Genomic DNA, 12,275 nt, shown 5'->3' with positions numbered 1-12,275 from the left:
CAGTTTTTATAATATTCCTGCCAAAATGTATAAACTCAATCTACTCCTGAGGAAAGATGAGGTAAACCCAAATTGAGAATCATTCTACAAAATAACTAGCTTATAGTCTTAAAATGTATTAATGTCCTGAAACACAAAGAAAAACTGAGGAACTCTTCCAGATTAAAGGACACTAAAGAGACATGACAACTGAATGCAATAAAGAGTATTATTAGGATAACTGGTAAAATCTGAATAAAATTTAAAAATTAGAAAATAGTGTTACACCAATGTTAACTTCATGATTTTGTTAACTGAACTGCAGTTACACAAAGGAATGTTTTTATGTAATTAAGAAATGCACATTGAGAGCTCCCTGGTGGCTCAGCATGTTAAGGATCCAGCATTGTCACTCCTGTGGCTCACATCACTGCTGTGGCTCAGGTTCAATCCCTGGCAGAACTTCCACATATCACAGGTGCAGACAAAGGAAAAAAGAAGAAAGAATTATTAGAGAAATGCATATCAAAACTATAATGAGGTACCACTTCACACCACTCAGAACAGCCATCATTAGTTAGTCTACAAATAACAAATGCTGGAGATAGTGTGGAGAAAAGGGAACCCTCCTACACTCTTGGTGGGAATGTAAACTGGTACGACTACTATGGAAAACAGTATGGAGGTACCTCAGAAAACTAAATATAGAACCACCATATGATCCAGCAATCATATGGTGAGCATATAACCAGATAAAACTTTCATTCAAAAATATAACTGCACCCCTATGTTCATAGCAGCACTATTCACAATAGCCAAGACATGGGGAAACAACCTAAATATCCACCAACAGTAAATCGATTAAGATGTGGTATCTATACACAATGGAATACTACTCAGCCACAAAAAGAACAAAATAATGCCATCTGCAGAAACATGGATGGAACCAGAGACTCTCATACTGAGTGAAGTAGGTCAAAAAGAGAAAGACAAATACCAAATGATATCACTTATATCTGGAATCTAATATATACCACAAATGAACCTCTCTATAGAACAGAAACAAACTCATAAACTTGGAGAAGAGACTTGTGGTTGCCAAGGGAGAGCGAGAGGGGGTGGGAGTGGGATGGACTGGGAGTTTGGGGTTAGTAGATGCAAACTATTGCATATGGAGTGGATAAGCAACAGGATCATGCTGTATAACATGGGGAACTATATCTAATCACTTGTGATGGAATTGTTGGAGGATGACGTAAAAAAAGAATGTATATAAATGTATAACTAGGTCACTTTGCTTTACAACAGAACCGACAGAACATTGTAAATTAAATAGAAAGAAAGAAATTGCACATTAAAGTACTTAGATATAAAAGGACATCATGTTTGCAACTGACTTTCAAATGTTTTTTAAAATGTGTATGCGATACACAGATATGCATATATATCTATATTTATATAGAGAGAATGCTAACTACATAAATATCCAAAGAGAGGAGGATAAAGCAAATGCAATAAAATGTTAACACTTGAGGAATATGGATGAAAGGCACAAAGGAATTCTTTGAACCATTCTTGTAACTTTCTTATATGTTTGGAATTATGTCAAAGTAAAAAGTTAAAAGAATAAATTATGACAGTAACAGATCATAATTTACTGTATAAAACAGGAAACCACAAGTCCACAGTGCTATTAATAAATAAAGTCTGATGAAGAAAGGGTTATTTGGGAGTTCCCGTTGTGATGCAGCAGAAACAAACCCAACTGGTATCCATGAGGACACAGATTCAATCCTTGGCTCGTTCAGTGAGTTAAGGACCCAGCATTTCCTGAGCTGTGGTATAGGTCACAGACGTAGCTTGGATCTAGCATTGCTGTGCTGTGGCAAAGGCCAGCAGCTACAGCTCTGATTTGACCCCTAGCCTGGGAACCTCCATATGCCATGGGTGTGGCCCTAAAAAACCAAAAAAAAAAAAAAAAGGGATATATGCCTCATCATCTAATATTTATTACAAAAGGAATAAAACTAATTTTACAGTGGAGACACCTGGCAGACACAGCTTAATGAATGATCAAGGAGATTTATCATCAATAATAGGGCAAATGCAACTCATATGCCACCTGATAGGATACAATAAGAACACAGCAATACTTCTGTGATATTCCTGCCAATGATGCAAGACCTCAATCTAATGATGAGGTTAAGTCAAGACAAAGCTAACTTGAGAGACATTCTATATAGCGGCCTGATTCTTCCAAAGTACAAAGGTCATGGAAGTTAAGGAAAGGCTGACTATACTTCAGCAGTACCAGACTGAAAGAGACTAAATATACACAACCACTACATGCATGCCTCTGAATTAAATCTTTTTAGTAAAATAAATTATTGAAATAATCAGCAAAACTTAAATGATATCTGAGAGTTAGATGGTAGTAATACCTCAGTGTCATTTATTGTATAATATATCAGTGTATGTATTATATACTTCGAATCTGATTTTGGGGGTGGGGGGGCACCTGCAGCATATGGAAATTCCTGGGCTAGGGGTGAATCAGAGCTACAGCTGCTGGCCTACATCACAGCCACAGGCAACACAGGACTCAAGCTGCCTCTGTGACCTACACCACACCTCACAGCAACACCAGATCCCTGACCCACTGAATGAGGCCAGGGATCGAACCCGCATCCTCATGGATCCTAGTCAGGTTCGTTAACCACTGAGCCATGAAGGGAACTCCTCAAATCTGATTTTAAAAGTTGTAGCGGGGTTATGTGAGACTATCCTGGTTTATAGGAAATACAACTAAAGTATTCAAAGAGTTGAGAACATCATGTCAGAAACTTAATATGAAATAGGAAAAAAAGTCCTTTGCAACTTCTCTATTAATTTAACAACATTTAAAAATTTTTGTTTGTTTGTTTGTCTTTCTGTCTTTTCCAGGGCCGCACCCACAACATTTTAAATTTTAAAAAACATATTTTAAACAACTTTTTTCTAGTTATAAAGCTAAGATATGTCTAAGTATAAAATTTTCAAATTCTATTTAAAAGTAAAATTCTCCTTATTCCACCACTGTTAACATTTGGGTAAATATCCTTCCAGAAGTCTCTCTGTACACAAAAAGACATACCACAGATCATACTTTAAATAAATCACATATTTGTCCTATGACCTGATTTTTCCACTCAACATTATCTTGTGCATATCATTCCATATACACACATACACATTTATATTCCAAAACAAAGCTATTGTCACTACCTCGAGTAGTCCTACAGCTATGGAAAGTGCCACCCCAGAGGAACGCAAGGGTCTCTTTCCCTGTGGTACAGGCCACGGGTCTCGCTGCAGTTCTCCCAGAAGATCTGTAAGATTCATGTCTATTTTCTGTACTGGCTGCAAGAACCTGCAAAGCAAAATTAAATAAAAAGTCATTTATAAGTGGATGAAGGTTTAAGAAATAAGTTACCCACGTTCTTAAAAATAGAGAGAAATAACTTGGATACATGGCAGACCAACAGTTCTCAAACTTTTGTATATATCAGAATCAGCAGTTGAGCTTGTTTTCACACAGGCTGCTGGTTCCAGAGCTTTGTTTCAGCAGGTCAGGGGTGGTGACCAAGAAGTTGCAATTCAAGTAATTTTCCAGGTAATGCTGTCAACTGATGAGGAACCATGCTGTGAGTATAACTATGATAAATGAAACACCCAAACCAAGCATTACTTCAGGACTGCATCTTTCATTTACCAATCTAGTAACTTTTAAGGCTACTGAATTAATTATGAGAAGACACATTAACTCAATTTTAGTAATACTACCTCTAATTGGTAAATTAAGTGGAAAAAGCTACCTATGGAGTTCCCGTCGTGGCGCAATGCTTAACCAAACCGACTAGGAACCATGAGGTTGCAGGTTCAATCCCTGGCCTTGCTCAGTGGGTCGATGATCCAGCGTTGCCGTGAGCTGTGGTATAGGTTGCAGACGCGGCTCGGATCTGGCATTGCTGTGACTCTGGTGTAGGCCGGCGGCTACAGCTCCGATTTGACCCCTAGCCTGGGAACCTCCATATGCGGCGGGAGTGGCCCTAGAAAAGACAAAAAAAAAAAAAAAAAAAAATTAAAAAAGAAAAAGCTACCTATAAGGCTAAGAAAGCAAAAAGAAAAGCTTTTAGGGCCGTATTTTTGCTTGGCTGCCCTCAACCACAAAAGTTTAGAAAATTAGCAATATATCAAAATTAAAGTAATTCCTTTAATCATGAGAAACTGTAATCATGAGAAACTAACCATTCCAGTGAAGTGCTTTTACCTCAACTCTTTGAAAAGTACCTAAGAACATTAAATGTTCCCAAGAACATTTAACAATATAGAATCAATGAATGCCTACGTTCAAGGCATAGGCGTAGGATGCTTAAACCAGCCGCATGAATTGAAAAACTCTCTTTGCCATATTTATTACCTATTGGAAGGAGGTGGCTGTTGTACCTGAGGACCACGTGTTGCTTGAGTAACTGGTACTTTAGAGAGTCCCAGCATTTCCTGTAAAGAGATTATTCCTGTAATACCCATTTAATTACTCCTACAAAGATGTATCAACTATTTAACATATAGCAAGGTACTTCCCTAGGCATTAGGAACACAAAAATAAACAACACAAAGTCTCTTTCCTCAAAAAGCAAAACTTCCAGTTGGGGACTCTGTCAGAAAAACAGTAACACAATAAAATAATCATCATTAAGAGAACATAGTCCAAGGTGCTATGTGAGCAAAGAGGGATACTAGCTCAGAAATACTTTATTTTAATGAATAGTCAAAATAAATTACTGTGTACCTCTAATGTCTTTATATCTTAATCTGTACTCATTCATCCCTTTCAGCAACAACATGTCAAGTACCAGCTATGGGCCAGGCATCTAGTGGTGAAAAAAATATTAGCCTGACCATGTGGAAATTTAAATCTTATGGAAACAGAAGAGAGTTAAATCATTGGCTAAACAGGAGTTCCCATCGTGGCTCAGCAGTTAACAAACCCAACTAGCATCCATGAGGATGAGGGTTCGATCCCTGGCCTTCCTTAGCAGGTGAGGGATCCAGTGTTACAGGGAGCTGTGGTGTAGGTGGCAGATGCAGCTCAGATCCTGTGTTTCTGTGGCTATGATGAAAGCCGGCAGCTGTAGCTCTGATTCGACCCTTAGCCTGGGAACTTCCATATGCCACGGGTTCGGCCCTAAAAGGCAAAATGTGTATACACACACACACACACACACACACACACACACACTCATGGTTCACCTATAAACTCTCAAGTCTTAAAATATCTCCCCTTGCCAAACATAATTAAAATGATTAGTTCCTAAGTGAGAAAAGAAACAAGAGCTAAAATTCTGTGGTTGCCTTCTCTCAGTCTTCAACACGACCCTTCCATCCACCCTTCAAATCTCTAGTAAAATACCCTCGGTTTCACTCTAAATTTTAAAGATACCTTTAAAAGTGAAGGGTTTTCAATGTGCACAATAACAATTTAAGGCAAATGAAAGAAAGCTGATGCCATCACTAAATTTAAAGGCTTTGTTAGAAGTCACATGTAACATTCAGGAAACCTCCCTAAAGAGAGAGGACATCTTTTCTGCTCTTCTCTCCTTTCTGCTGGCTGAATGAGAATAAGATGTCTGGAACTTGACAGCCATAGTGTACCATGAGGAGATGTGCTAGGAATGGTGGAGCAGCAAGACAGAAAGAGTGTGGGCCCTGATACCTGGAGCCATCACCCCAGCCCTGGGCTACTTTTGTTGGCTCTCTTTGCCTTAAGAGAGAAATCATTTCTATCTCATTGAAACTACTATTATTTTCATTTTCCTATCACAGGTAAACAAACCTAATCCTAACTGATAATCTATTTTTAAAAGGCTTTGTTATGATATAATTACACTAGTCATTTACAGTAAAAATATTTTCTAGAAAAAAAACATATCTAGAAGTCATTTATAGACATACATAGAGTGATGCACACAGATGGGCTAAAATGACCACTCTTATTTACCTGCAGTTGTTTGGCAGACAGATCTTTTGTTCCTCTGAAGACATAGCTTTTTGAAATGCCCTCACATCCAAGCTCATGAACCTGCACCATTCTACCAAAAGTAATTAGGCCGACCAAAGCAGTAGGTGGTAAAAGACTTAATGACATCTGCATAGATTCTTTCAGGGCTTGCAAATCTTCATCTTCCATGCAAGTATCAACCACATAGAGGAATATCAAAGGCATCTGAGGTCCACGCTTTTAAAAATGGTGTAATAAGAAAAAAAAATGTTGCTTTAAAAGTATTAACAATTCAGCACAATACACAAGGATAACCAATAGACTGATTAAATAATTAAATAATTAAATAAATAAATAAATAAATAATTAAAAACATTATTTAGGTGAGGTCCTGCTGTGGCACAACTGGATTGGTGGTGTCCTGGGAGCCGTTGGGACATGGGTTGGATCCCCCGCCCAGCAGGGCAGGTTAGGGAGCCGGCATTGCCGCAGCTGTGGCTCTGATCTGATCCCTGGCCCAGAAGCTCCATATGCCGCAGGGCAGCCAAAAATTACAAAAAAAAAAAAAAAAAAAAAAAAAAAACCCACAAATCGTTATTTAGGGAGTTCCTGTTGTGGCTCAGCAGGTTACAAACCCAACTAGTATCCACAAGGATATGGGTTTGACCTCTGGCCTTGATCAGTGGGTTAAGAGTCCAGCATTGCCATGAGTTGTGGTACAGGAGACATTCTCAGCTCAGATCCAGAGTTGGCGTAGGCTGACAGCTGCAGCTACAATTCAAGCCCTAGCCTGGGAACTTCCGTATGCCACGATGTGCCACTAAAAAGCAAAAAAAAAAAAAAAAAAAAAAAAAAAAATTAATAAAAACATTTATAGTTACATAGACAAGTTTTGTTTTTGTTTTTGCTTTTGCTTTTCAGGGTCAAAGCTATGGCATACAGAAGTTCTCAGGCTAGGGGTCAGATCGTAGCTGTGCCAACCTACACCACAGCAATGCCCAATCCGAGCTGCATCAGCAACACAGGATCCTTAACACACTGGTGAGGCCAGGGACTGAACCCATATTCTCATGGATACTAGTTAGGTTCATTTCCACTGAAACACAATGGGAACTCCAAGGAGATTTTCACTTTCAGTTTTATTTAACTGCATGAAGTTTCATTTCTTTTTTTTTTTTTTTTTTTTAATTTTTTTTTGTCTTTTTGCTATTTCTTGGGCCGCTCCCACGGCATATGGAGGTTCCCAGGCTAGGGGTCGAATCGGAGCTGTAGCCACCGGCCTACACCAGAGCCACAGCAACGTGGCATCCGAGCCGCGTCTGCAACCTACACCACAGCTCACGGCAACGCCGGATCGTTAACCCACTGAGCAAGGGCAGGGACTGAACCCGCAGCCTCATGGTTCCTAGTCGAATTCGTTAACCACTCCGCCACGATGGGAACTCCAAGTTTCATTTCTTATAACAAGCATTCACTTCTTTAAAAATAAGAAAATACTAATTATAAAGCTTAAAACAAAATAAGGTGATTTTTACAAAATAATTATCTAACCCAGAATTAGACTGTAAGGGAACTGGAAACACCTAGCCAGGGTGTACAATTTACTGATTAGCTCAAGTGAACCATATTCTGTTCTTTCTACAATATTCATAAAGATACAACCTTAATACTTAAATATGTAAAAAGCTATATAAAGCTGTTCAGAAAAGGGAGAAAAATGATTTCCCTAACAAGGACCAATACAAGAGTAATTTCATTGACTTGGGGACATATCATCAGGTTCCACCATCATATTGACCAAGTATTTGTGAAATGACTTTCCAACTACAAAGCAAGATTGATACTCTGCTGATCTACTCCGTATAGCAAATCACACCACCCTTCAAGTAACAAGAGAAATTATCTTGCTCAAATTGACCTTGACAGTTCTAACTTTTGAAATGCTCCATCAATTCAATATGAGAATCAAGAATGACACCTTTTAAGTCAACTTGATTTGACAATTATTTTGGTATAAAGTTGATTACTAGACATTTAAAATTTTCTTCAAGATTTTCTCTTATGTTCTTACCAGAACTACATATTCAATGCTAGAAAACTGAGGTAAAAGTTCAGCAGGTTGATTCAGTTCAGATATACCAGCATAAGTAGGTGGAAACTATAGGTAGAAAAAAAAAACAAAAATTTTCACAAATTATTTGCAAGTAATGAAATTTTAAACTGAAAATAATTATTTCCTGATCATTTAATTTTTAAAAAATATTTTCATCATATAAAAGTTAATTAATCTTTACTTTTAAATATGCCTTTTTCTGCATAGTTTGACCAGTATTATAGCATCAACATCAGCAATGGGGGTTTTCTTACCTGATTCCTTTGATAACAAAAGTTGCAAGCCCAGAGTTTTGCTCGATAATCCACTTGACTGTTTTAAGAAAAGACACACAACAGCTCATGGTTCAGTTCAAATGTACAATAATCCTAATTTCAATAAAACTAATTTCTTTCTATAACATGAATGCATTCAAATGATAGTCAAAGTGATCTTTAAAAGTCATGTATTTTTAGGTGTTGCCAATATTTAATTCATACTTTTACACATACAAGTTCACCAAAATGAATATAACTTAAAATATATAGAAAACATCAACAAAATTAAGATAATCCTATTGTCTTTCTTCTCCAAATGATTCAATTGCTTCTACACTCAGATCTAGAAAGCATTTATTCCATAAAAATATATTTACTGAATGTCATTATTCTAGGTGCTGATGATAAATAGTAAACAAGAGATAAAGGTCTCTGCTATTACAGACCTTATATTCTAGAAAAGACAGACAATAAACATGTAAATGCATAAGCAAAGAAGATGCTTTTCAATAGTGATAACAAAGATTAAAAATAACAAAGCATAACATAAGAATATATTTGGGAAGGCTACTTTTAAGGCAGGCCCTTGGGATCTGGCGTTGCCGTGAGCTGTGGTGTAGGTTGCAGACGCGGCTCAAATCCCGCATTGCTGTGGCTCTGGTGTAGGCCGGTGGCTATAGCTCTGAGCAGACTCCTAGCCTGGGAATCTTCATATGCTGCGGGAGCGGCCCTAGAAAAGGCAAAAAGACAAATAAAAAATAAAAATTAAAAAAAAGGAAGGCCCTTGCTAACAAACAACTTAAATGTAACATAAATGAAAAGAAACCAGTCACAGGAAAGTCTGGGGGCATGGCAATCCAGGTGGAATATACAGCTACTGCACAAAGTTCATGCTAGAAATAAGTTAGGCATATCCAAGAATCAGAGAGAGGGTAAGTGTAATGTAGATGAGAATAAAGGAAATGAATGATACAAGATGCAGGCAGAAATATACAGAGGCTAGATCATACAGGGCTATATAGGCCTTGTTAAAGGGTTTTGATTTTTTAGTCCAACTGTAATAAGAAGCTACTGAAGGATTTTAATAATCTAAAATCCATTTGTAAAACTCTAGCTTTTAGGTAGAGAATAGACTGCTGAAAGGCAAGAATAGAAACAGGAAGACCAGTTAGGAGGATAATGAAACCATCCAAGAAAAAGATGGTTTATCTTGAAGTATCATGTACTAGCAGAGATTGAGAGTAAGAGACAGAATCAGTAATGTTCTGGCAATACAGAACTGACCAGATTTGCTAGTGAAGTGGGTGGGAAGAGAGGGAGTAGAAAAAGGAATAAAAGATAATTCTTGAGAGTCTGATTTGTGTAACAAGAACATTTTTCAAACACCAATTAAGACTCTTCAAATGACATAGCACAAGTTGATACACAGCCAGCACCACTATCTAGAGCATACTAATAGGCTCTAACAGTTTACATAGTGACAATTTTGCATTTCGTTTCTTATCCACTCATTACAATTTAGAATGATACTAAAACTTTATAGCTCTCTGGATTTGACTACCTTAATTTGAAAAAAAAAAAAAAAACTACAAACAAAAACAAAGATTTTTTAATATAAATGAGCAAGAAATAAACTACATTTTTAAAGTCATACAGACACATTCATTTTTTCCATATACTTTAATTACCATAAAGGATTCAAAACTGCACGGCAAGTGGTCCTACTACACAGAACAGGTTCATATTGAATAGGTGGCAAATCTGGTCTCTCCTTTAGTGGTGTGAATAGGGCTGCTACTGGAACAACCATTCTTGTAGCTTCTAGTCGACTTGATGGCCAAACATTCCAACTAAATCGGACTCCATCTCGTTCTTCATTTTGCTGGATGAATTCCAAATAGGTTGTCATTGTAGAGCTGATTCTTATTTCTGTAATAAAATTAAAAGATATTTTAAAATCCTCCCCAAAAAATTCAAAATAAGTGTATTTTTCCTACTTCCTGTGATATTAATCTAGCGGAAATCATGACCAAATGAATATTTATCTCAGAAAAAAAAAATCAGCAAACAACGACCTCATTTATAACAAAATAATGAATGGCTGTACAGACTCCAAGGCCAATTAGGTCCCATATGAGGTATTTCATCGTTTTTTACTCATTCTTGAAAAAACTATGACAAAAAAAAATAATAACATAGATGTTCTATTTAAGTCAAAGATGGGGGGAAATCTAGATCCTAAGTTTTTCATATCAGCCTCGTTAGTTACATTATTCTAATACATAGATTACCAAAAAATTAAATTCTAAAACTTACATGCTTTTCTATCCAGAAAATAAGAAGTTTCCACTAAACTTTCTAAGAGAGAATGCTTCAGGGTACATAACAAAAAGATTTTTCTAAAACCGGTTACTCTATTTTAGATAGCTAATTTTATATTGTGCAAATACAGGGTATTTGAGGAACAACAAATAAGTGTATAAGTGGTGTCCCATATGATTTATATATCACTTACCCTCTTTTGCAGTAACTTAATTCAGAATGCTACTAACATTCCAACTTACGAGAGTATTTTAAATTCTAATGTGAAATATACAATTTTAATATAATCATTTAAATTTACTACCAGAGGAGGAAGATGCCAGTCTGGTTAGGGTCCAGTATCAAGAGACATCTCCATCTTGTTACCCTCTCACTGCCTGACTAGGACGTCCGCTCTCCTACCTTGGCAACAGTTCTATCTCAAACTCTCAAACTGCAACATTGGGTAGTGATGGAAGGAAATTGTAAAATTTAAAGGTCTGAAAGGACAAAGTTTCAAGTACTTGTGGCTGGGCAAAAGATTTGTGGGAGGAATGAAGGACATGGAGAACTGAACAATTATGAAAGTAGAATGCCAAGAGAGCCAACATGGATTCTATGAACAAAGAGAGGATGAGAAACTGATTCCAAAATATAAGCAACAGAGTTCCCGTTGTGACTCAGCAGTAACAAACCCAACTAATAGCCATAAGAATGCAGGTTCGATTCCTGGCCTCACTCAGGAGGTTAAGGATTTGCTGTAAGCTGTGGTATATAGGTCACAGATGTGGTTTGGATCCTGCATTGCTGTGGTCATGGCACAGGCTAGCAGCTATAGCTCCAATTTGACCCCTAGCCTGGAAACTTCCATATGCCACACATGAGGCCCTAATATGCCCCCCCCCAAAAAAAAAAAAAGTGAGGGAAGAAAACATATTATTAGATATAACAATTTTAATTTGAGAAAAATGTTCAAATATTTTTTGATAATACAAGTTATAGAAAGTGAAGCTTAACAAACCTAAGTATCTTAAGAACTTTCCCTTCTTTAAAAGATATGAATATTACGTCAATTATATCTCAATTTTTAAAATAAAAAAATTAAAATTAAACACTATTTCCTATCAGAATTTCAGATACAGCTAGAGTTTTATTGAAATAATAGAAAGTGATCATGGATTTTTTTTCAAAGATTGATAAGGGATAGAGGAATCTTAGGGTTTGTTCAGAAAAGACTGTATTAAAGGTAAATACAGGAGACAGCTTTGAGAAAGATAGTATGAGCTTTCAAGAAAAAAACGTCTGTTGAAAGACAATGATTAAAAGAAAGATCTGGGGAGTATCTGTCATGGTGCAGCGGAAATGAATCTGACTGGGAACCATGAGGTTGCAGGTTCGATCCCTGGCCTCGCTCAATGGGTTCAGGATCTGGCGTTGCCATGAGCTGTGGTGTAGGTCGCAGACCCGGCTCAGATCTGATATTGCTGTTGCTCTGGCGTAGACCAGCAGCTACAGCTCCAATTAGACCCCTAGCCTGGTAACCTCCATATGCTGCAGGTTCGGCCCTAAAAAGACAAAAGACAAA

At 37.1% G+C, this 12,275-nt stretch overlaps 1 protein-coding gene across 6 annotated transcripts in view; it reads right to left on the bottom strand.

Annotated features, from left to right (window-relative positions):
- SEC23A (SEC23 homolog A, COPII coat complex component) overlaps positions 1 to 12,275 on the bottom strand; it is a 70,419-nt gene that overhangs the window by 54,296 nt on the left and 3,848 nt on the right. For all 6 annotated transcript variants that reach the window (XR_014810577.1, XR_014810578.1, XR_014810576.1 and 3 more), the window contains exons 2-7: positions 10,078 to 10,318; positions 8,387 to 8,444; positions 8,091 to 8,177; positions 6,020 to 6,256; positions 4,439 to 4,518; positions 3,244 to 3,388 (exon numbers count right to left, since the gene is read on the bottom strand). Coding sequence is in view for 2 of the 6 variants with exons in the window: in XM_005666190.4 (XP_005666247.1) it covers positions 3,244 to 3,388; positions 4,439 to 4,518; positions 6,020 to 6,256; positions 8,091 to 8,177; positions 8,387 to 8,444; positions 10,078 to 10,298 (828 nt within the window). In the remaining 4 variants the exon portion in view is untranslated. The remainder of the gene's footprint in view (positions 1 to 3,243; positions 3,389 to 4,438; positions 4,519 to 6,019; positions 6,257 to 8,090; positions 8,178 to 8,386; positions 8,445 to 10,077; positions 10,319 to 12,275) is intronic.

This window comes from Sus scrofa, chromosome 7 (assembly GCF_054392235.1).
Source record: "Sus scrofa isolate SSC_HxYL_T2T_F1_AM1 chromosome 7, Sscrofa_HxYL_maternal_Yorkshire_Landrace_v2.0, whole genome shotgun sequence".
In the NCBI taxonomy this organism is placed as follows: domain Eukaryota; kingdom Metazoa; phylum Chordata; class Mammalia; order Artiodactyla; family Suidae; genus Sus; species Sus scrofa.
Note: the sequence above shows the minus strand (reverse complement) of the source record. Positions and strands in the feature narration are given on the sequence as shown.